The sequence below is a fragment of the Taudactylus pleione genome, unplaced genomic scaffold (assembly GCF_031769625.1).
Source record: "Taudactylus pleione unplaced genomic scaffold, aTauple2 ptg000174l, whole genome shotgun sequence".
Lineage (NCBI taxonomy): Eukaryota > Metazoa > Chordata > Amphibia > Anura > Myobatrachidae > Taudactylus > Taudactylus pleione.
This window is the reverse complement of record NW_028284576.1, coordinates 7,754,395-7,781,480: the sequence shown is the minus strand read 5'-3', so window position 1 is coordinate 7,781,480 and position 27,086 is coordinate 7,754,395. Positions and strand designations below refer to the sequence as shown.

At 48.3% G+C, this 27,086-nt stretch overlaps 1 protein-coding gene across 1 annotated transcript in view; it reads right to left on the bottom strand.

Annotated features, from left to right (window-relative positions):
- Nucleotides 1-1,478: 1,478 nt before the first annotated feature.
- LOC148520809 (class I histocompatibility antigen, Gogo-B*0103 alpha chain-like) overlaps nucleotides 1,479-27,086 on the bottom strand; it is a 359,871-nt gene continuing 334,263 nt past the window's right edge. Inside the window, exons 5-8 of the mRNA XM_088475585.1 lie at nucleotides 22,171-22,269; nucleotides 12,685-12,714; nucleotides 3,688-3,736; nucleotides 1,479-1,593 (exon numbers count right to left, since the gene is read on the bottom strand). Of these exons, the coding sequence (XP_088331711.1) occupies nucleotides 3,690-3,736; nucleotides 12,685-12,714; nucleotides 22,171-22,269 (176 nt within the window). The 3' untranslated portion in view covers nucleotides 1,479-1,593; nucleotides 3,688-3,689. The remainder of the gene's footprint in view (nucleotides 1,594-3,687; nucleotides 3,737-12,684; nucleotides 12,715-22,170; nucleotides 22,270-27,086) is intronic.

Here is a 27,086-nt window from a genome sequence, read left to right as displayed (position 1 = left end):
CGCGTTCCCGATGGTCAGATAACGATTTCTGACATCTGATGGGTTTGCAGTCAGACTTGGACGATTCCATTCATTTTAATGTAGTCAAAAATCGTTCAAATCGTTCAAATCGTTCAAAACTTTTGGTAAAATCGTTCAAATCGTTCAGATCGTTTAATCGTTCAATCGTTCATCTGACAAGTCTGACAAATCTGACCGTGTGTACGCTCCATAATGGTGCGTACACACTGGGCGATTAAAGTGGACGACTGAACGATAACGATATCGTTATCGTTCAGTCGTCCACTTTATCGTCCATGTTTAACACAAAAAAGATGAACGATGACGACGACGCGCGTTCCCGCGGGTCGTTCGTCATCCTCGTTCATCGGGCTGACATGCAGGCCAACCTGACGACCTCGTCAGGTTGCTGCATGTCAGGGAATGGGTGAGAGAGCCCGGCGCTGAACGATATCGCTAATGATATCGTTCAGCGGCTGTGCTCAATGTCATGAACGACATTGAGCACAGCCTGCCGGGGACACACTAGACGATATCGCTCAGGGAGCATATCGTCTAGTGTGTAAGGCTGGAGGGTGACAGGACATATCCTTATTATTCAGTCCGGCCCACAACAGGAAGAACAGCAGGAATAAGACTAAGGCTGGAGGAGGTGACTTAGGAAATCATTATTAAAATTAAGCTACCAAAATTAACATTTTCAATGAATATAATATAAAGCATAAAAATTAAAACCCATAACCTTATTACAGATCTAATGTGAGAGAAAATCCCAGGATACAGTCTGTGATATAGGCCGGTATATATATATTGTACACATAAAGGGAACCAGTCATAGGATAAATGTAATGCAAATAGCTTAGCGATTCATAACTTTTCTTTGTGTTACTATATAGGCTCAGTTGATGAGTAATGTATCTAATTTCCTCCTTATAGAATAAATGTACCCATAGAAATACCCCTACCCCAAGGAAATAAGGAAAATGTATCTCACATGTGGGATCCTCACTGTTACCACAACCCCCAGCGTTGCCCCCCGGGGTATTAGTCCTCCAGGTGCAGAGGGACGTTTGGATAACAGAGAGGCCGCTCAGTCTCTGTAGTGGGTACAGCAGGGAGCACATAGATGTCACATTAATATGTAAGTGCAGACCCCATCTGACTGGGTGACCTCAGAGCCCGACCAATCAGCTGCCACCTGTACTTACACACGCTGACTGCATATGAATTTCACTATGAATTAAAAATTACCCAGCGTCCCTTGCGCCTAGAAGAGTCAGCAGAGGTAACGGTGACCGGCAATAGTGTATAGAGTCCCCACCTCTACAATAAGCCAAGGGGGTCTCTCTGTGGGGGAGTTATTATGTAAAGGGCTAAAAAATCATCATATCACAGAGGGCCCAGGTCAGCATCTCAGGGTCAGGCCATTTGCTGCATATAACCTGAGTTACTGTATATGACAGGTTCCCTGTATGTTATACGGCCTTAGATGTATGAAGAAGAAGCAGAAGACAAGCAGGGTGACGGGTGGGAAGCTGCCCGGTCTATGGCAGCAGAAGATCTCAGCATTTCTCCTGTTTGTGGCTTCTGGATCTACAATGACAAATAATCCAATCTCATAATCACAGAAGAGGCTGTAATAGGGGTCTAATTATGTCTAATCTGTTATCTCTATACCATGGATCCCTCATATACTTATCAGCTGTGATCTCATCTATCTCTGATTATTTAGCACAGAAGAAATCACTGATATATATTATATATATATATACACATACACAGGATACTGAAACATGTATGTGAGATCACAGCAAGAGCCGTCACCTATTCTGTCAGATCACAGATAAGCAGTGGGACAAAACCAACTGAATATGTACTTATTATCCCCATGTCCCCCTAGGGAGCCTGCCCTAGCTCACATTATACCTATCCATGGTCAGTATGTGTGTCTCTCATTCCCCATAGGGAGCCTGCCCTAGCTCACATTATACCTATCCATGGTCAGTATGTGTGTCTCTCATTCCCCATAGGGAGCCTGCCCTAGCTCACATTATACCTATCCATGGTCAGTATGTGTGTTCTCTCATTCCCCATAGGGAGCCTGTCCTAGCTCACATTATACCTATCCATGGTCAGTATGTGTGTCTCTCATTCCCCATAGGGAGCCTGTCCTAGCACTCATTATACCTATCCATGGTCAGTATGTGTGTCTCTCATTCCCCATAGGGAGCCTGCCCTAGCACTCATTATACCTATCCATGGTCAGTATGTGTGTCTCTCATTCCCCATAGGGAGCCTGTCCTAGCTCACATTATACCTATCCATGGTCAGTATGTGTGTCCTCTCATTCCCCATAGGGAGCCTGCCCTAGCACTCATTATACCTATCCATGGTCAGTATGTGTGTCTCTCATTCCCCATAGGGAGCCTGTCCTAGCTCACATTATACCTATCCATGGTCAGTATGTGTGTTCTCTCATTCCCCATAGGGAGCCTGCCCTAGCTCACATTATACCTATCCATGGTCAGTATGTGTGTCCTCTCATTCCCCATAGGGAGCCTGCCCTAGCACTCATTATACCTATCCATGGTCAGTATGTGTGTCTCTCAATCCCCATAGGGAGCCTGCCCTAGCTCACATTATACCTATCCATGGTCAGTATGTGTGTCTCTCATTCCCCATAGGGAGCCTGTCCTAGCTCACATTATACCTATCCATGGTCAGTATGTGTGTTCTCTCATTCCCCATAGGGAGCCTGCCCTAGCTCACATTATACCTATCCATGGTCAGTATGTGTGTCCTCTCATTACCCATAGGGAGCCTGCCCTAGCACTCATTATACCTATCCATGGTCAGTATGTGTGTCTCTCATTCCCCATAGGGAGCCTGCCCTAGCACTCATTATACCTATCCATGGTCAGTATGTGTGTCTCTCATTCCCCATAGGGAGCCTGCCCTAGCTCACATTATACCTATCCATGGTCAGTATGTGTGTTCTCTCATTCCCCATAGGGAGCCTGCCCTAGCACTCATTATACCTATCCATGGTCAGTATGTGTGTTCTCTCATTCCCCATAGGGAGCCTGTCCTAGCTCACATTATACCTATCCATGGTCAGTATGTGTGTTCTCTCATTCCCCATAGGGAGCGTGCCCTAGCTCACATTATACCTATCCATGGTCAGTATGTGTGTTCTCTCATTCCCCATAGGGAGCCTGCCCTAGCTCACATTATACCTATCCATGGTCAGTATGTGTGTTCTCTCATTCCCCATAGGGAGCCTGCCCTAGCTCACATTATACCTATCCATGGTCAGTATGTGTGTTCTGTCATTCCCCATAGAGAGCCTGCCCTAGCTCACATTATACCTATCCATGGTCAGTATGTGTGTCTCTCATTCCCCATAGGGAGCCTGCCCTAGCTCACATTATACCTATCCATGGTCAGTATGTGTGTCTCTCATTCCCCATAGGGAGCCTGCCCTAGCACACATTATACCTATCCATGGTCAGTATGTGTGTCCTCTCATTCCCCATAGCATCTCTCTGCTCATACTGTGTATGACTGTCAGCCTTATTATTGGTAATATAGGAGATTGTGTTATGTTATCGGTTACACTGTAGGTAGAATTATCCACAATATTCACTTATAGTCATGTGTGAGGACGTCTCATATTCAGTAACTTACACTCAGGCTTTCACTGCATTGTTGGAGTCATCAGAGGACGTGTCTGAGGCTGTGAGAAGATCACATTATATTTATCATGTATTATATATACACTATATATACCCCACGGAGGCAGAGTATCCCCCTCACACACTGTACAGTGATTACACTATATACACCCCACAGAGACAGAGCAGCCCCCTCACACACACTGTACAGTGATTACACTATATACACACCACAGAGACACAGCAGCCCCCTCACACACACTGTACAGTGATTACACTATATACACACCACAGAGACACAGCAGCCCCCTCACACACTGTGATTACACTATATACACCCCACACACAGTGATTACACTATATACACCCCACAGAGACAGAGCAGCCCCCTCACACACACTGTACAGTGATTACACTATATACACCCCACAGAGACAGAGCAGCCCCCTTACACACACTGGGCCTGATTCAGAGCCGGATGCTCTGACCAGAGCGCTCGCTCTGAATCAGGGCCCTCCTCCATGAAAATGGAGCGGCCTCCTGGCTGCTCGCATAGCTGTGGGTGACCACCCACAGCATATGCGAGCGGCCAAAAAGATGGTCACGATGGTCAAGACCATGGGAACGCCTCTGTCTGGCAGGCACGCCCCCGGCATGCCCACCAAAGGGGGCGTGCTGTCAATCAACATCGACAGCACACCCCCTTTGGTGCGAGACCCGGAGCGATGGTGAGCCCGTCGCTTCCCTGGTCTCACGCATGCGCACGACGGAGCTCCCTCCGTCGTGCACATGCGCAGTGGGGAACATCGACCCGCTGGCGAGCGTCCTGACTCTCACGAGCAGGTCTGAATGACCCCCACTGTACAGTGATTACACTATATACACCCCACAGAGACAGAGCAGCCCCCTCACACACACTGTACAGTGATTACACTATATACACCCCACAGAGACAGAGCAGCCCCCTCACACACACTGTACAGTGATTACACTATATAAACCCCACAGAGACAGAGCAGCCTCCTCACACACTGTACAGTGATTACACTATATATACCCCAGAGAGACAGAGAAGCCCCCTCACACACTGTACAGTGATTACACTATATACACCCCACAGAGACAGAGCAGCCCCCTCACACTGTACACTGATTACACTATATACACCCCACAGAGACAGAGCAGCCCCCTCACACACACTGTACAGTGATTACACTATATACACCCCACAGAGACACAGCAGCCCCCTCACACACACTGTACAGTGATTACACTATATACACCCCACAGAGACAGAGCAGCCCCCTCACACACACTGTACAGTGATTACACTATATACACCCCACAGAGACAGAGCAGCCCCCTTACACACACTGGGCCTGATTCAGAGCCGGATGCTCTGACCAGAGCGCTTGCTCTGAAACAGGGCCCTCCTCCATGAAAATGCATATGCGAGCGGCCAAAAAGATGGTTGCGATGGTCTTGACCATCGCGACCATCGGATATGCGACGGAGACCCTGCAGTAGGGTCTCCCTGCCACAAGCCCTGGAGTGATTTTGGCTCTATCAGAGAAAAAATCACTCCCACTGACATCACCAGTGATGTCAGTGGGGCCGGCTTCAGACGGTAGGCGTTCCCATGGGAACGCCTCCGTCTGGCAGGCACGCCCCCGGCATGCCCACCAAAGGGGGCGTGCTGTCAATCAACATCGACAGCACGCCCCCTTTGGTGCGAGACCCAGAGCGATGGTGAGCCCGTCGCTCCCCGGGTCTCACACATGCGCACGACGGAGCTCCCTCCGTCGTGCACATGCACAGTGGGGAACATCGACCCGCTGGCGAGCGTCCTGACGCTCACGAGTGGGTCTGAATGACCCCCACTGTACAGTGATTACACTATATACACCCCACAGAGACACAGCAGCCCCCTCACACACACTGTATAGTGATTACACTATATACACACCACAGAGACACAGCAGCCCCCTCACACACACTGTACAGTGATTACACTATATATACCCCACAGAGACAGAGCAGCCCCCTCCTCACACACTGTACAGTGATTACATTATATACACCCCACAGAGACAGAGCAGTCTCCTCACACACACTGTACAGTGATTACACTATATATACCCCACAGAGACACAGCAGCCTCCTCACACACTGTACAGTGATTACACTATATACACCCCACAGATACAGAGCAGCCCCCTCACACACACTGTGCAGTGATTACACTATATACACCCCACAGATACAGAACAGCCCCCTCACACACACTGTACAGTGATTACACTATATACACCCCACAGATACAGAGGAGCCCCCTCACACACACTGTACAGTGATTACACTATATACACCCCACAGAGACAGAGCAGCCCCCCCACACACACTGTACAGTGATTACACTATATATACCCACAGAGACAGAGCAGCCCCCTCACACACACTGTACAGTGATTACACTATATACACCCCACAGAGACAGAGTAGCCCCCTCACACACTGTACAGTGATTACACTATATACACCCCACAGAGACAGAGTAGCCCCCTCACACACACTGTACAGTGATTACACTATATACACACCACAGAGACACAGCAGCCCCCTCACACACACTGTACAGTGATTACACTATATACACACCACAGAGACACAGCAGCCCCCTCACACACTGTAGTGATTACACTATTTATACCCCACAGAGACAGAGCAGCCCCCTCACACACACTGTACAGTGATTACACTATATACACCCCACAGAGACAGAGCAGCCCCCTCACACACACTGTACAGTGATTACACTATATAAACCCCACAGAGACAGAGCAGCCTCCTCACACACTGTACAGTGATTACACTATATATACCCCAGAGACACAGAACAGCCCCCTCACACACACTGTACAGTGATTACACTATATACACCCCACAGAGACAGAGTAGCCCCCTCACACACACTGTACAGTGATTACACTATATACACCCCACAGAGACAGCACAGCACCCTCACGCACACTGTACAGTAATTACACTATATACACCCCACAGAGACAGAGCAGCCCCCTCACACACACTGTACAGTGATTACACTATATACACCCCACAGAGACAGAGCAGCCCCCTCACACACACTGTACAGTGATTACACTATATACACCCCACAGAGACAGAGCAGCCCCCTTACACACACTGGGCCTGATTCAGAGCCGGATGCTCTGACCAGAGCGCTCGCTCTGAATCAGGGCCCTCCTCCATGAAAATGGAGCGGCCTCCTGGCTGCTCGCATAGCTGTGGGTGACCACCCACAGCATATGCGAGCGGCCAAAAAGATGGTCGCGATGGTCAAGACCATGGGAACGCCTCTGTCTGGCAGGCACGCCCCCGGCATGCCCACCAAAGGGGGCGTGCTGTCAATCAACATCGACAGCACGCCCCCTTTGGTGCGAGACCCGGAGCGATGGTGAGCCCATCGCTTCCCTGGTCTCACGCATGCGCACGACGGAGCTCCCTCCGTCGTGCACATGCGCAGTGGGGAACATCGACCCGCTGGCGAGCGTCCTGACTCTCACGAGCAGGTCTGAATGACCCCCACTGTACAGTGATTACACTATATACACCCCACAGAGACAGAGCAGCCCCCTCACACACACTGTACAGTGATTACACTATATACACCCCACAGAGACAGAGCAGCCCCCTCACACACACTGTACAGTGATTACACTATATAAACCCCACAGAGACAGAGCAGCCTCCTCACACACTGTACAGTGATTACACTATATATACCCCAGAGAGACAGAGAAGCCCCCTCACACACTGTACAGTGATTACACTATATACACCCCACAGAGACAGAGCAGCCCCCTCACACTGTACACTGATTACACTATATACACCCCACAGAGACAGAGCAGCCCCCTCACACACACTGTACAGTGATTACACTATATACACCCCACAGAGACACAGCAGCCCCCTCACACACACTGTACAGTGATTACACTATATACACCCCACAGAGACAGAGCAGCCCCCTCACACACACTGTACAGTGATTACACTATATACACCCCACAGAGACAGAGCAGCCCCCTTACACACACTGGGCCTGATTCAGAGCCGGATGCTCTGACCAGAGCGCTTGCTCTGAAACAGGGCCCTCCTCCATGAAAATGCATATGCGAGCGGCCAAAAAGATGGTTGCGATGGTCTTGACCATCGCGACCATCGGATATGCGACGGAGACCCTGCAGTAGGGTCTCCCTGCCACAAGCCCTGGAGTGATTTTGGCTCTATCAGAGAAAAAATCACTCCCACTGACATCACCAGTGATGTCAGTGGGGCCGGCTTCAGACGGTAGGCGTTCCCATGGGAACGCCTCCGTCTGGCAGGCACGCCCCCCGGCATGCCCACCAAAGGGGGCGTGCTGTCAATCAACATCGACAGCACGCCCCCTTTGGTGCGAGACCCAGAGCGATGGTGAGCCCGTCGCTCCCCGGGTCTCACACATGCGCACGACGGAGCTCCCTCCGTCGTGCACATGCACAGTGGGGAACATCGACCCGCTGGCGAGCGTCCTGACGCTCACGAGTGGGTCTGAATGACCCCCACTGTACAGTGATTACACTATATACACCCCACAGAGACACAGCAGCCCCCTCACACACACTGTACAGTGATTACACTATATACACACCACAGAGACACAGCAGCCCCCTCACACACACTGTACAGTGATTACACTATATATACCCCACAGAGACAGAGCAGCCCCCTCCTCACACACTGTACAGTGATTACATTATATACACCCCACAGAGACAGAGCAGTCTCCTCACACACACTGTACAGTGATTACACTATATATACCCCACAGAGACACAGCAGCCTCCTCACACACTGTACAGTGATTACACTATATACACCCCACAGATACAGAGCAGCCCCCTCACACACACTGTGCAGTGATTACACTATATACACCCCACAGATACAGAACAGCCCCCTCACACACACTGTACAGTGATTACACTATATACACCCCACAGATACAGAGGAGCCCCCTCACACACACTGTACAGTGATTACACTATATACACCCCACAGAGACAGAGCAGCCCCCCCACACACACTGTACAGTGATTACACTATATATACCCCACAGAGACAGAGCAGCCCCCTCCTCACACACTGTACAGTGATTACATTATATACACCCCACAGAGACAGAGTAGCCCCCTCACACACTGTACAGTGATTACACTATATACACCCCACAGAGACAGAGTAGCCCCCTCACACACACTGTACAGTGATTACACTATATACACACCACAGAGACACAGCAGCCCCCTCACACACACTGTACAGTGATTACACTATATACACACCACAGAGACACAGCAGCCCCCTCACACACTGTACAGTGATTACACTATATATACCCCAGAGACACAGAACAGCCCCCTCACACACACTGTACAGTGATTACACTATATACACCCCACAGAGACAGAGTAGCCCCCTCACACACACTGTACAGTAATTACACTATATACACCCCACAGAGACAGAGCAGCCCCCTCACACACACTGTACAGTGATTACACTATATACACCCCACAGAGACAGAGCAGCCCCCTCACACACACTGTACAGTGATTACACTATATACACCCCACAGAGACAGAGCAGCCCCCTTACACACACTGGGCCTGATTCAGAGCCGGATGCTCTGACCAGAGCGCTCGCTCTGAATCAGGGCCCTCCTCCATGAAAATGGAGCGGCCTCCTGGCTGCTCGCATAGCTGTGGGTGACCACCCACAGCATATGCGAGCGGCCAAAAAGATGGTCGCGATGGTCAAGACCATGGGAACGCCTCTGTCTGGCAGGCACACCCCCGGCATGCCCACCAAAGGGGGCGTGCTGTCAATCAACATCGACAGCACGCCCCCTTTGGTGCGAGACCCGGAGCGATGGTGAGCCCGTCGCTTCCCTGGTCTCACGCATGCGCACGACGGAGCTCCCTCCGTCGTGCACATGCGCAGTGGGGAACATCGACCCGCTGGCGAGCGTCCTGACTCTCACGAGCAGGTCTGAATGACCCCCACTGTACAGTGATTACACTATATACACCCCACAGAGACAGAGCAGCCCCCTCACACACACTGTACAGTGATTACACTATATACACCCCACAGAGACAGAGCAGCCCCCTCACACACACTGTACAGTGATTACACTATATAAACCCCACAGAGACAGAGCAGCCTCCTCACACACTGTACAGTGATTACACTATATATACCCCAGAGAGACAGAGAAGCCCCCTCGCACACTGTACAGTGATTACACTATATACACCCCACAGAGACAGAGCAGCCCCCTCACACTGTACACTGATTACACTATATACACCCCACAGAGACAGAGCAGCCCCCTCACACACACTGTACAGTGATTACACTATATACACCCCACAGAGACACAGCAGCCCCCTCACACACACTGTACAGTGATTACACTATATACACCCCACAGAGACAGAGCAGCCCCCTCACACACACTGTACAGTGATTACACTATATACACCCCACAGAGATAGAGCAGCCCCCTTACACACACTGGGCCTGATTCAGAGCCGGATGCTCTGACCAGAGCGCTCGCTCTGAAACAGGGCCCTCCTCCATGAAAATGCATATGCGAGCGGCCAAAAAGATGGTTGCGATGGTCTTGACCATCGCGACCATCGGATATGCGACGGAGACCCTGCAGTAGGGTCTCCCTGCCACAAGCCCTGGAGTGATTTTGGCTCTATCAGAGAAAAAATCACTCCCACTGACATCACCAGTGATGTCAGTGGGGCCGGCTTCAGACGGTAGGCGTTCCCATGGGAACGCCTCCGTCTGGCAGGCACGCCCCCGGCATGCCCACCAAAGGGGGCGTGCTGTCAATCAACATCGACAGCACGCCCCCTTTGGTGCGAGACCCAGAGCGATGGTGAGCCCGTCGCTCCCCGGGTCTCACACATGCGCACGACGGAGCTCCCTCCGTCGTGCACATGCACAGTAAGGAACATCGACCCGCTGGCGAGCGTCCTGACGCTCACGAGTGGGTCTGAATGACCCCCACTGTACAGTGATTACACTATATACACCCCACAGAGACACAGCAGCCCCCTCACACACACTGTACAGTGATTACACTATATACACCCCACAGAGACAGAGCAGCCCCCTCACACACACTGTACAGTGATTACACTATATACACCCCACAGATACAGAGCAGCCCCCTCACACACACTGTGCCGTGATTACACTATATACACCCCAGAGAGACAGAGAAGCCCCCTCACACACTGTACCGTGATTACACTATATACACCCCAGAGAGACAGAGAAGCCCCCTCACACACTGTACAGTGATTACACTATATACACCCCACAGAGACAGAGCAGCCCCCTCACACACACTGTACAGTGATTACACTATATACACCCCACAGAGACACAGCAGCCCCCTCACACACACTGTACAGTGATTACACTATATATACCCCACAGAGACAGAGCAGCCCCCTCACACACACTGTACAGTGATTACACTATATACACCCCACAGAGACAGAGTAGCCCCCTCACACACTGTACAGTGATTACACTATATACACCCCACAGAGACAGAGTAGCCCCCTCACACACACTGTACAGTGATTACATTATATACAGCCCACATGGACAGAGTAGTCCCCTCACACACTGTACAGTGATTACATTATATACAGCCCACATGGACAGAGCAGCCCCCTCACACACTGTACAGTGATTACACTATATACACTCCACAGAGACTGAGAAGCCTCCTCACATACACTCTACAGTGATTATATTATATACATCCCACAGAGACAGAGCAGTCCCCTCACATACACTGTACAGTGATTACACTATATACACCCCACAGAGACACAGCAGCCTCCTCACACACTGTGCAGTGATTACACTATATATACACCACAGATACAGAGCAGCCCCCTCACACACACTGTGCCGTGATTACACTATATACACCCCACAGATACAGAGCAGCCCCCTCACACACACTGTACAGTGATTACACTATATACACCCCACAGATACAGAGGAGCCCCCTCACACACTGTACAGTAATTACACTATATACACCCCACAGATACAGAGGAGCCCCCTCACACACACTGTACAGTGATTACACTATATACACCCCACAGATACAGAGGAGCCCCCTCACACACACTGTACAGTGATTACACTATATACACCCCACAGAGACAGAGTAGCCCCCTCACACACTGTACAGTGATTACACTATATACACCCCACATGGACAGAGTAGTCCCCTCACACACTGTACAGTGATTACACTATATACACCCCACAGATACAGAGCAGCCCCCTCACACACACTGTACAGTGATTACACTATATACACTCCACAGAGACAGAGAAGCCTCCTCACATACACTCTACAGTGATTATATTATATACATCCCACAGAGACAGAGCAGTCCCCTCACACACACTGTACAGTGATTACACTATATATATACCCCACAGAGACACAGCAGCCTCCTCACACACTGTGCAGTGATTACACTATATACACCCCACAGATACAGAGGAGCCCAATCACACACACTGTACAGTGATTACACTATATACACCCCACAGATACAGAGGAGCCCCCTCACACACTATACAGTAATTACACTATATACACCCCACAGATACAGAGGAGCCCCCTCACACACACTGTACAGTGATTACAGTATATACACCTCACAGATACAGAGCAGCCCCCTCACACACTGTACAGTGATTACACTATATACAGGTATTAGGTGCAGTAACAATCACACACATATATACAACGTGACAGTGATATGACTGCATGTAAGGATAACACAGTGGGGGGGACAGAGGACACAGCAGCACATTACAGAATACTCACTGCTGGTGGTCTTGTAGTCAGACGTCTTTTCTGAAATAAGAGAGGAATTAGAAACCAGCAGAATAATTGTCTCCTACCATCTCTACAAAGACCATGATGAATAAACAATTGCTGTGTAACTAGGATCTAATCTACCAGAGGATTTAGTCCAGAGGCTCCCAAACGCGGTCCTCGGGCTCCCCAACAGTCCAGGTTTTTGAGGTATCCAGGTGATTAAATCAAATTGACTGAGGCACTAATTAAGTCACCTGTGGTCAAGCATGGATATCCTTGGAGATATATAATCTGGGCTGTTAGGGTGCCTTGAGGACCGAGTTTGGGAACCTCTGATTTAGTCATACAAAGGTTCAGATTACAGTCCCAGAAATGATCCATGATACACACGTGACATGTGAGTGGGGGAGATTGGGGGGTGAGAACTAGTAGTACCAGTTACAACATAGGGCAGAGGTTCTCAAACTGCGCTATTACAGGCCAGGTTTTAAGGATATCCATGCTTGAGAACTGGTGAATTAAGTAGTACCTCAGTCAATTTGATTTTACGATCTGGTCCCAAGCATGTATTGGTAACTGTGAGCGTACACAAGGTAAGGAAGCAATGCAAGACTGAGAGCTTGCTCCTGTATATAGCTGTAATCACAGGACACAGAGCTGCTGGCATGTAATGATGTGAGACATGTACATTAAACACGGATCATGGACAGGAACTGATGGTAATTATACAGGAACATAAACTGTAATGCCGAGTACACACTACACCAGTGGTTATCAAACTCAGTCCTCAGGACCCCACACAGGTCACATTTTCCAGGTCACCCAGCAGGAGCACAGGTGTACTCATCACTCACTGACATATTTTACAAGATCCACAGGTGGAGACTAATTATTTCAGTTTGATTCTATGAGGACGTCTGTAAAAAATTCACTGTTCGGGGTCCTGAGGAACGAGTTTAAGAACCTGTGCACTAGGCAATATGTCGTCCAATCCAGCACATCATCTAGTGTGTACCCGCTATGTCGCTGACGATGCGAGTAGGGATGCACAGGCTCAGATTTTCCCACCAAATTCTGTTTTTTTCCACCAAAAATTGGGTCTCAGAAAGAGGCAAAATGTCATCTTTCATGGACAAGCATCATCTTTTATCGACTTTTGTCCAGGAATGATGATGTTTGTCCGTGAAAGATTCCGTTTTGCCTCTTTCTGACCCGATGTTTGGCGGGAAAAATCCGTATTTGGCTGGACAATCTGAACTAATCCGAGCCAGCACATCCCTAGATGCGAGCTCCCACACATCGTCAGCACCATCCTCCATCGGCCCTGCATGCAGGTTCAACAAATTATATTATTAGCGGGGGCTATGCTGTCGAATGCAGCATGGCCCCCGCCGTCGTTCTGTCACTGTCGGCATCGGCAAGTGTGTATGCACTTGCCAATGCCGGCACCCCTGCCGGTTCCCGTTGGTAATGAGGTCGTACACACTACCATGTGTGGTAACCTGGACCAACTAGTCAGATATCAGCTCTGATCTGCCCAGTTCAGAGTTAGACGGCCGGTGGTTCTCCAGCTGTTACAGAACCAACTACAAGGCCTATAATACCCGGCCAGTCACCTGCTCCCTGCAGGGCTGAGTACAGGGGGCTAGCTCAGAGCTCTGTGTGGTCTCGGGGGCAGTGCTGTGTGTGAGGGGAACCTCGTCCTGTACTTGTAGCTAACAATGGCTGGGTGAGAGGATGAGGACAGTGGGTCTCATTCAGACCTGGTCGCAAGCACCGATGTGCTCACAACCGGGTCGATAGTTAGCCCTGCGCATGCTCAGCGGCCGCACTGCACAGCGCAAGCCCCGGAGCGAGAGAGAAACTCTCTCGCTCCGGAGCTCTCTACAAAAGGGGCGGCTGTCGATGTTGATCGACAGCTCGCCCCGTTTTGTAGGCGGGTCAGGGGGGAGGTTTAAGAAACTGAGGCGTTCCTTAAGGAATGCCTACCGTTTTGTGGGCGGCCACACTGACATCAGTGATGTCAGTGGGGAGCTTCCTGCTTGATCAGAGCAGGAAGCTCCCTGGGGCTTGCGGCTGCTGAGACCCAACCTTAGGGTCTCGTCGCAAGCCCTGATGGTCACGATGGTGTTCACCATCGCGACCATCAACCTGGTCGGTCGTTAAGTTGTGTGTGGTAACCCACAGCTTACCTAACGACCAGGAGGCCGCACTTCAAAAATGAAGCTTCTTGCGACCGCCTCTGAATGAGGGCCAGTGTGTGGCAGGTTAGTGAGCAGGTGGGCTCAGTGACTATGTGCTAGGATTTGTGCTGTTTGTTCTAGGGGCTCTATTTACCACAATCCGCACATGTGATAATTTTTACTAAATTCGCATTGAGAATTCAGGCAATATCACAGGGATTTATTAAAAAGCACTTGTAGAGACAGAGCTTGCGATAAAGCTCTGTCCCTGCGAATCCCCACCGCAGTCTTGTCACTGTGTTTTTCAGAAAAAGAGCCGCGCATGCGCCGACCAGCCGGCACTACACCCCCCCCCCCCCCAAACCACCCTCTCGTCCACCCCTCTCGACTGGGACCCGGCTCGGCTCTGCCTGTTAGAGCAGAGCAGGAGTTGGGGAACTAGGGGAAACCCTTGATAACGCCATCTACAGGCGATATTATCACAGGGGCTTCCCCCGGTATTTTTTCACAATTTATTTTTGGTAAATCTCATTACAATTATGGGAAATGTGAACTACTTACTAAAAATATAGAATTATGGTATAACATAACTTTTGATAATTCTTTTTCTAGCATCCAATGCACCAAACAGCAAAGCTTTGGAGCTCCCAGCATGCACTAGTCCTCCTCCCTTAATACCCTGTACCTAGCCACAGGAATTTAGTTCATGACCAAGTCTCGCGGCAAGAGGCGGAGAGTGGAGAAGGAAGAAAACACTCAACAAGTGAAGAGGGAATCTGTGATATAAAGTTTAAGAACAAGTCCATCTGAGGCCAGGTGATTCAGGGTGGGTGCCCTGTAGACCCTATGGACCTCGAAGAAAAAAAAAATATCAAAAGGTATGTTATACCATAATTCTATATTTCTTCTTTGGGTTCCATAGGGTCCACAGGAACTACCTTGGGACATCCTAAAGCAGTTCCCTTAAGGATGGAGATGCTCCTGAGCAGATAGGAGAATCCACCGCCCAAAGGAAGCATCCTGGAAGGCAAAAATATATCAAAAGCATAGAACTTAATAAACGTACTCACGGAAGACCACATGGCTGCCTTGCAGAGTTGCTCAGGAGAAGCATCCATGGCCTGACAGAGTGGAATGTGCTGTCACCTTGTTAGGAACAGGAAGATCAGTCTGTATATAAACCTGAGAAATGGTCATATGAAGCCAGCAAGACAAGGTTTGTTTGTTTGCTGGCCAACCTCTTTTGTGAAAATCATATAACAAAGAGTGAATCCAATTTCCTGATGGACTTGGTCCTATCCACGTAGTTACGAAGGGCTCGAACCACATCTAAGGAAGCTTCACCTGAAGATAGGTCTGAAGACTTAAAGGCCGGGACTACAATTTCCTCATTTATGTGAAACCGGGACACAACCTTTGGGAGGTAGCCCGCCTTGGTATGAAGGACAGCTCTATTTTGATGAAACACCAAATATGGAGAATGACATGACAATGCTGCCAAGTCCGAAACTCTGCGAGCTGAAGAGATGGTGAGGAGAAACAAAGTCTTGACCGTCAGCCATCTCAAGTCCAGCCTATCAAAGGGTTCAAAGGGATGCGTCTGCAGTGCCCTGAGAACCAAAGACAAATCCCATGGTGCCACCAGTGGGAGAAATGGAGGTCGCAGTAGCAGAACCCCCTGAAAGATTGTTCTAACATCCGGCAGAGTGGCAATCTTACGCTGAAACCAAACTGTCAAAGCCAAAACTTGGACTCTCAAGGTAGCCAGGCAAACACCTAAGTCTAGTCCAGTCTGGAGAAAACCAAGTACCCTTGATACCTTGAATATCTTAGGGTCATATCTCCTGTTGGAACACCACAGAAAAGATTACCGCCAAATCCTGTGATATATTCAAGCAGAAGCAGGCTTCCTTGCTCTCAGCATCGTCTGTATCACTGAAGGAGAAAACCCCTTGGTCTTTACGACGGAAGACTCAAGTGCCAAGCCATCAAAGCCAGCCGAGGTAAATCCTGGTATAGACAAGGATCCTGCATTAACAGGTCCTGCCGCAGAGGCAGTGAAAATGGACTGTCTATGGATAGACATGTCAGCTCCAAAAACCAATGCCTCCCGGGCCAGGCAGGAGCTATTAGTATCATCCTACCACCTTCCTGTTTAAATTTTCTGATGACCCTTGAGAGGAGGGAGATTGGAGTAAACAGGTATGCCAACCTGAAGTTCCATCTCACCACCAGAGCATCCCCGAAGACTGCTGAGGGGTCCCTTGTTCTGGACCCATACCTGGGGACTTTGTGGTTTTGATGTGATGCCATGAGGTCTACGTCTGGTATCCCCCACCTGTCCACCAGCATTTTAAATACCTCCGGATGAAGAGCCCATTCTCTGGCATGTATGTCCTGGTAAATTAGGAAGTCCACTTCCCAGTTGAGAACCCCTGGGATGAATATTGCCGAACCTGCTGGAAGATGGCATTCCGCCCATAGTGGAATCCTTGCCACTTCTTCCATGGCTGCTGGACTTCATGTGCCTCCTTGATGATTTATGTAGGCCACTGTTGTCACATTGTTGGACTGAACCTGGACAAGCCTGCCTTGTAGAAGGTCCTGTGCCAATTTGAGTGCTTTGTGCACTGCCCAAAGCTCCAATATATTTATTGGCAGGTGACTTTCTTGGTCTGTCCACCTTCCCTGAAAAGTGTGATGACCCGTCACTGCTCCCCAACCTCGCAGACTTACATCCATGGTGATAAGTACCCAATCTAGGATCCATAAGGGATGGCCATTGTTTAAATGAGTCGTCTCCAGCCACCAGGCTAGGGAGAGGCAAACCTCCGGTGAGATGTGTACCTTCTGGGTTTTTATCCGATGACACTGACCATCCCACTGGGCCAGGATCCACAGCTACAGGGACCTGGAGTGGAACTGGGCATAAGCCACCATGTCAAATGTGGCTACCATGGAACCCAGCACCTGCATCGCCAAGTGCACTGACACGGTTTGCTTGCAAAGCAGCTTGTGCACACGAGTCTGTAGTGTTACAATCTTGTTCTCTAGAAGAAGAATCCCCTGTCCCAGAGAGTCAAGCCATGCTCCTAAGTGCACCATCTGCTGGGTTAGAGAGAGTGACGACTTCTTCCAATTGATTACCCAGCCGTGCTCTTGTAAGCAGACAATGGTCACCTGTAGATGGCATTGTAACATCACCTGAGATTGCGCCAATATCAGGAGGTCGTCTAGATATGGCAGTATCCTGACTCCTTGTCGTCTTAGATGAGCCGTCATGACTGCCATTATCTTGGTGAATGCCTGTGGGGCTGTGCCAAGCCTGAAGGGTAGAGCCTGAAACTGATAGTGTTGCCAATCTACTGCCAACCTGAGAAAGGCTTGGTGAGATTTTGTATCGGGACATGCAGATATACATCTTGTATGTCCAGAGAGACTATGAAGTCCCCAGGCTCCATTGCTAACATAATTGACTGTAGGGTTTCCATACGGAATTCGGGCACTTTGATAAATCTGTTGAGAGATTTTAGATTCAATATAGGGCGGTGTGACCCATTGGGTTTTTGATTTAAAAATCACAATTGAATAATAACCCCTTCCCTGTTGCATCACAGGGACAGGGACAATAACACCTGATTCCAGGAGGGCCCCAATAGACTCCCGGTAGGCTGCGGCTCTGACCGGGTCTATAGGAAGGGTTGAGCCCAAAAACCTTTGAGGGGGATGCCTGAGGAACCTGATGGCATAACCCTGAGAGACCAGCTCTTGTACCCAGGCATCTCTAGTGGTCTGATGCCAGGCCTGAGTAAACTGCAAAAGTCGGCCCCCAACCCTGACATCCTCCAGGGGGAGGCCTGTCCCATCAGACAGTGGACTAACCATCTGGCTTGGAAGGAGGGCATTTGGCTGAGTAAGACCCTTTGGGCTGTGCCCTCTTGACAATTTGTTTGGTCGAGGACTGCTTCTTTGTCCTACCTTGTGGACAAAAGGACCAATATGGCTGCTTCTTAGAGGTAGATGTGGATGGTAATTCTGCTGACTTCGGCGTTGCCAAGGAAGTCATTATGTCATTCAAACCTGGACCAGACAGAACCTTCCCTGTGAAGGGCAATGATTCCAGAGCCTTCTTGGACCCTACATCTGCTTTCCAGGTCTTAGGCTAGAGGGACCTTCAGGCTGCCACCTAGTTACCCGAGATCCTAGACGATAGGACACCTGCGTCATCTCTAGTGCCTTAATCCACTCCTCCATAGCCTTATCAAGCCACTACCCAGCCCCGCTGAGACCCGCCTAAAAACCCAGTGGCACAAGGTGGATGCTGGTGTTGTCGGCTCGGTAGAGGTAGTAGGAATCGCAGTGTAGGTGTCCTTTACGGTGCCTGACACCTCTAAATTCTGAAGTAAAAAAAAGCTTGGGACTGCCTGAGCAGTCCCACTGTTAAAACAGGTGCATGTTGCCCGCCCCCAGCCACAGGGTATATAGGGAGGAGGACCAGTGCATGATGGGAGCTCCAAAGCTTTGCTGTTTGGTGCAGTGGATGCTATCCAACTATATATCCCAAGGTAATTCCTATGGACCCTATGGAACCCGAAGAAGAAATATGTGATAATTAGGGCTTGGTGTAGAATTTTACAAATTCTACTCAAATTGCCCTTTAGTAAATATAGGTGAAACTAAAATAATGTGAAAAGGGTGTGAAAACACCCTTTTTCACTTTATTTTAGTAAAAATAATGTTAATAAATAGAGCCCTAGGAGAGTTGTTTGTGATTATTAGATGTAACTTTACTCCAAAATCAGCATAAACCCCAACACTCGAAAGAGGGCCCCCAGGACAACAACCACCATCAATGGCGATACTGACGGTATGAAGAGCAGAGTCCCGGAGACGAGTTAGGAGCCACAATGCTGAGATAGGCCATAGTCTCACTGAGCAGCAATACAGTCTGCAATGCAAAACAGGGATAGTCCACTAGATCCCACAATGAGCAGGGGAGTTGTACTCAGAAGACTTGCTTGAAGTCAGGATAACAGCAGACTGAAGACTTGGCACTTGAAGCACTATAATAGTCTAACATAAACAGACTGGGACAATGAAGTAGCAAATAGGCTGAACAGGACTGGATCTGCAGTGAAACACAGGCAATGCTATGCTGGCTGGTTTGGACTGGAACCGGAGCTTGAATCAGAATGGGACCAGAGGTGAACAGCAGTTTGAGCCGGACTGGAACCAGGGGATTGCACCAGATTGAAACCGGAGAATATGCAGCTTGAACCTGACTGGAGCTGGAGAAGATCAAGTTTCTTGAACTGGAACGAAACCGAAACTTGAAAGGGGTTGGAGTTGAAGGAGATGTAGCTTGAATCGGACTGGAGCCGGAGGAGAACAGGCAGCTTGAACCAGGTTAGAATAGGATGTGAAACAGGTAGAAACCTGAACACAAGCTGAAGAGGTGCAGACTGGATACTAGTAACAGCGCTATGCTGCAGAGTAACTGAAGCAGACTCAGAGGCAACAGCTTGCAGAGGTCCAACTGACAGGAGCAGAGGATCATGAAGTGGATCGGAGTCTGGAGATACACACTGGTGAGTGAGCACACAGAGGAGTATTGTTCTGACAGTGTGCTAGTGGCTGGTGCAGCTATAAATAGGGCGCTCTGGCAGGGGATAGCAGGAAGCAGTCATGTGAGCGCAGCAGATAGGTAGTGATTGGATACTGATAATCAGCTGATCAGAACCAACGTGGCTGCACCTATGGCCCATAGGTGTGGCCCACCTTGATGAAGCACAACCGGACTGGGTATGAATGACTAAATCCCGGTTTTGTGATACCTTCTGGAGACGCAGAATAGCTGCCATGGAGACCATCGCCTTGGTGACACCCATAGAGCTTACAAGAAACTGGAAGGCAGCAGCCAAACCTAATACTGCTCCTCACTGACAAGTTATAGCACAAAGTGCAGATGGTCCTCGCTCATGTGTGGGATGTGCATGTAGGATGCTTGGTAGCCAAGATGCCAGCAATGCTTCTTCTACCATGGCCTGAATCACTTATTGAAACACTAGTTTTTATATTTCTATTGGGAAAGGAACCTGGTAATGGCCTCATGTAACAACACAATACCCATCCCACTTATGTACCAGTAATAAGTTACAGTGACCCCTCTGATGCCCGGAGATTGGACTAATGATGGCAGATCCCTGGTGAAAAGGCATTTAAGTTTGAATCTAACTCATACTGGTTACATCCCACTAACCAAACAGAGCGGCTTCCTGACACTCTGACCAATCAGTGCAGAGCTGCTTGGTATTGGTTAGTGCCTGACAAGCCACCTCATGACGGGGCCCTGGAAGGAGCGGTGTGCACCAGCTATAGGGCTTATTATTATTTCTTACTTATGGAATAAGAGCAGAAAGCGAGAAGAGGACCCAGCATGGATTTAGGGGTGTAATACATTCTAATAGAGGGTGTCAGGAAGGATGTATTGTGATATAATCCTTTCTCTCTGGGTTTGTGTTTGCTTTAAACAGCATTTAATTCTGTGGTATAACAGATACAAGTCGGCCTTGGATGCCAGGACATGCTGGTGTTTGTAGTGTTACAAGTGTCAGTATACTCTGAAAGTAATTGGTATGCAGTTCTAGCAGTGTCAGGGCTTGCTGGGATCAGTGGTGCCACAGAGATTATGCTGACTTCTAACACTTATTTATTATACAAATACCCCCGAGCACAGGTGCTGGGTAGAGACCTGGGGCATCAGGATGGGGCTGGCGTGGGGATGAGACCCCTGGGAGAATAAGCAGGTGCTGAATAGGCTGTGGCTCTATGACATTATACCACTATAACAGGGGGACCCCATGATGCAGGATTATAGTGTCACCAGCCCCCCTGTCATAGCCCAGTGCTGGCTGCAGCTATTACAGAGGGACCCCACACTGCACCCGTCTGTAATAAGGTTATCAGTATCACCTTTGGGAGGCAGCCGCATCAATTTAAAGAAACATTTTGTATTTCTCAATTTTTTTTATTTTTTTGTAACACAGCAAAGGTCCTTACTGATCATCATTCCCATCAGCACAGATCACTGCCCCAGGGGTAAAGCACCTGATACAGATACCCCCCTAACAGGCACATCTGTGGCTGTATCCTCCCCTAGTGGCCTTGGGGGTGACATGTGGGAGACAGGTAGGAATACAAATACACCATGATATAAGTAACATAGGAAAAGCCCCATCCGTATGTAATGCAGAGACATGAGAGATAATACAGCATGACATAGTAACAGCGCTGTAACTCTGACACTTACTCTTGTATATAACAACTCCGCCAATGACAAGCGCGAGAACAGCGAGGACCCCGATTACCGCACCGATGATCACCCCGACTGAGGGGTCACTTTTAGGTTCTGAGAGGGAGAAACACAAAGGAGAATATGGATATTAGTGACACTGAGAATATCATACATTAGACACTCACTATAATATACTTTATATAAGGTGACAGCTACATAGTAATACATTATTCCTGCAGTGTACAGTACAGTATATACATCATACACTCACTATAAGATACTTTATATAAGGTGACAGCTACATAGTAATACATTATTCCTGCAGTGTACAGTACAGTATATACATCAGACACACTATACAATACTGTATATAAGGTGGCAGCCTCACAGTAATAGATAATTCCTGCAGTGTACAGTACAGTGTATATATCAGACACTTATCTTAGGTACCGTGTGATAGTATCCTGACCATAGTCATGAGGCACCATGTGAATTTACTCTGACCATAGTCCTGAGGCACTGTGTTGTCACTACCCTCACCAGTCTTTAGGCACCATGTAATATGACCTCATATTAGTACTGAAGCACTGTACAATATAGCTCAGATCATAATCCTGATGTGCTGACCATGAACCTTAGGTGCCATGTAACACTACACTGACCATAGTCCTGAGGCACTGTGTGACACTACACTGACCATAGTCCTGAGTCACTGTGTGACACTACCCTGACCATAGTCCTGAGGCACTGTGTGACACTACACTGACCATATCCCTGAGTCACTGTGTGACACTACACTGACCATAGTCCTGAGTCACTGTGTGACACTACACTGACGATAGTCCTGAGGCACTGTGTGACACTACCCTGGCCATAGTCCTGAGGCACTGTGTGACACTACACTGACCATAGTCCTGAGGCACTGTGTGACACTACACTGACGATAGTCCTGAGGCACTGTGTGACACTACCCTGGCCATAGTCCTGAGGCACTGTGTGACACTACACTGACCATAGTCCTGAGGTACTGTGTGACACTACCCTGGCCATAGTCCTGAGGCACTGTGTGACACTACCCTGGCCATAGTCCTGAGGCACTGTGTGACACTACACTGACCATAGTACTGAGGCATTGTGTGACACTACACTGACCATAGTCCTGAGGCACTGTGTGACACTACACTGACCATAGTCCTGAGGCACTGTGTGACACTACACTGACTATAGTCCTGAGGCACTGTGTGACACTACACTGACCATAGTCCTGAGGCATTGTGTGACACTATACTAACCATAGTCCTGAGGCACTGTGTGACACTACACTGACCATAGTCCTGAGGCACCATATAACACTACACTGACCATAGTCCTGAGGCACTGTGTGACACTACACTGACCATAGTCCTGAGGCACCATATAACACTACACTGACCATAGTCCTGAGGCACTGTGTGACACTACACTGACCATAGTCCTGAGGTACTGTGTGACACTATACTGACCATAGTCCTGAGGCACTGTGTGACACTACACTGACCATAGTCCTGAGGCACTGTGTGACACTACACTGACCACACTCCTGAGGCACCATGTAACACTATATTGACCATAGTCCTGAGGCACTGTGTGAAACTACACTGACCATAGTCCTGAGGCACTGTGTGACACTAGCCTGACCACAGTCCTGAGGCACTGTGTGACACTACACTGACCATAGTCCTGAGGCACTGTGTGACACTACACTGACCGTAGTCCTGAGGCAGTGTGTGACACTAGCCTGACCACAGTCCTGAGGCACATTGTACAAGGTCTGTCCCACCAAGCCAGAGGTACATGGACAAGAATACAAGAATTTTTTTAGGTTAAGAAAAAGGGGACTAAAGCCTCTGAAGGGTAGAACACCAAATAAATGCAGCCAAAGGACAATATCAAAGGCCTAATGTGTGTCAGAACTAAGCAACATATTACCAGAAAGAGGAATATGAGAGATGCAACCACAGCCCTGATTGCCTTTACCAAATGTCTACTATTATCAGATCCCAACTGGTGGGTTGTTATGTTAGCACAGTAGGATAATAGATTGGAGGCGTGGAGCCATAATGATTGCTAAGAGTTTCATATAGACAGTCAGTAATGTAATAGGTCTGTAGGAAGAGACTCGCTGCTGATCCATATCTGGTGTTAGTAACAATATGGTGCGAGCCTCAGTGACAGAGGAATATAAGGGCGGTCACCACGGATAGTATTATAATAATCCACCAGAGCAGGAGCGATACCAGGCTGCAGGATGTTATAGTAATCCCCAGAAATCCCATCAGGGCCTGGGGCTATGTGAGGAAGTAGATGAGAAATAGCTATGAGATACAGATGTGTCCTCTCTCACCATTGCTGCCGTCATGCCAAATAGCTCCTCCCAGCACGCCAGGTCCCATGCTACTCTGCTGGCGCTGGGCTTCTTTGTGCTAATTAATCTGATATGTGATACTTGTACTGTATATCTGTGTGCGACTGAGTCTCAGTATCTGTATATGAAGTATGAAGTGCTACAATGCAGCGGTCGCGGCTTTATTACATGACAAGTTCCATTGTGCTTCATATACAATATACAAGTGTCACATATCATATTAATCAGTAAAGTCTCCTAGTTGCATCATGTTGTGTCTAATACACATTTTCTGTCAAGAAAGCCTCTAGAAAAATTACACAGGACCTGGAGGCTCACTGGCTCCGGGCCTATAGCGCCACGTGGGGTATTGAGGCTAGATGAGGTAGGACACATCTGTATCTCTTCCCCTGAGATATCACTGTCCAGCAATTCTCTATTAGAGAGTGCGGCAATGTTGGTAAATTGGCCTCCTGAAATAATCGCTGTTGGACAGATAAACCAATAGGGCGACCTGTATATAAATCAGTAACATAAGAACAGAAATGGGACATTATATATCATTGGAAGATGCAGGAACTAGATGTGAATGAGGGTCACGTACGGCCACTGCCAGATTCTTCCTCTGAGCAGGTCCAGACATGGTGGCTGATATCACTACTCACCAGCCATTTTGTATCTGACATGAAATATATCAATTCCCATGTAGTTTTGTGCATAGAATTCAAATATACCATCAGAAATATGATACCATGTAAGGTTTTTTAAGTTGCTATGAAAAATTTAAATTTGAAAATTAAAGTATTTAAATCACAGTTTTTATTCGGACAATACCATGGCCATTAGTAACCGCGGGGGTGTGTATCAGTGACTCAGGGACATCAGAGGAAAGTGAGTGATAAGACAGAAATTACAGCGGGGTATCTCCCCAAAACCCAGACAAATCCCCTCACATCACAGAACAGGAAGAATTAAATTATTTCATTTGTGACTTGAATGGTCAAAACAAGAAGCAGAACTGTTGGGTTCTTGGCTCCAGCAGTGACACCTTCTGGCTCCTGGTACGAGAATTTCAAGTTTTAAAACAAGAAACTTTTCTTTGGCCACTTTAAAAAAAAAAAAAAAATGAAATATGTGCATGTAGTGATATTAATGGGATACTGACTGAGTCTGGTGTTCAGCACATTACTAGTGAGTGGTGACTGTATATTGATTCCTGGAAGAGTAGTGTGATAGCTGTGTTACTCCATATTGGGAGCAATCTCCCCCAGTACATCTGGTCTGTGCCGTGGACATGAAAGAAAATGATGAAGGTATTTCTGTGTTGTTGGAGGGAATCCAGTATAAGGATCATGGATGGGATCATTGGTGTGACTTATAGGTAGCTGTGTTGTTAGAGGGAATCCAGTATAAGGATCATGGATGGGATCATTGCTGTCACTTATAGGTAGCTCTATTGTTAGAGGAAATCCAGTATAAGGATCATGGATGGAATCATTGCTGTGACTTATAAGTAGCTGTGTTGTTAGAGGGAATCCAGTATAAGGATCATGGATGGGATCATTGCTGTGACTTATAGGTAGCTGTGTTGTTGGAGGGAATCCAGTATAAGGATCATGGATGGAATCATTGCTGTCACTTATACTGGATTCCCTCCAACATACAGCTACCTATAAGTCACAGCAATGATTCTGTCATTCACATCTAGTTCCTGCATCTTCCAATGATATATAATGTCCCGTTTCTGTTCTTATGTTACTGATTTATATACAGGTCGCCCTATTGGTTTATCTGTCCAACAGCGATTATTTCAGGAGGCCAATTTACCAACATTGCCGCACTCTCTAATAGAGAATTGCTGGACAGTGATATCTCAGGGGAAGAGATACAGATGTGTCCTACCTCATCTAGCCTCAATACCCCACGTGGCGCTATAGGCCCGGAGCCAGTGAGCCTCCAGGTCCCGTGTAATTTTTCTAGAGGCTTTCTTGACAGAAAATGTGTATTAGACACAACATGATGCAACTAGGAGACGTTACTAATTAATATGATATGTGACACTTGTATATTGTATATGAAGCACAATGGAACTTGTCATGTAATAAAGCCGCGACCGCTGCATTGTAGCACTTCATACTTCATATACAGATACTGAGACTCAGTCGCACACAGATATACAGTACAAGTGTCACATATCAGATTAATTAGCACAAAGAAGCCCAGCGCCAGCAGAGTAGCATGGGACCTGGCGTGCTGGGAGGAGCTATTTGGCATGACGGCAGCAATGGTGAGAGAGGACACATCTGTATCTCATAGCTATTTCTCATCTACTTCCTCACATAGCCCCAGGCCCTGATGGGATTTCTGGGGATTACTATAACATCCTGCAGCCTGGTATCGCTCCTGCTCTGGTGGATTATTATAATACTATCCGTGGTGACCGCCCTTATATTCCTCTGTCACTGAGGCTCGCACCATATTGTTACTAACACCAGATATGGATCAGCAGCGAGTCTCTTCCTACAGACCTATTACATTACTGACTGTC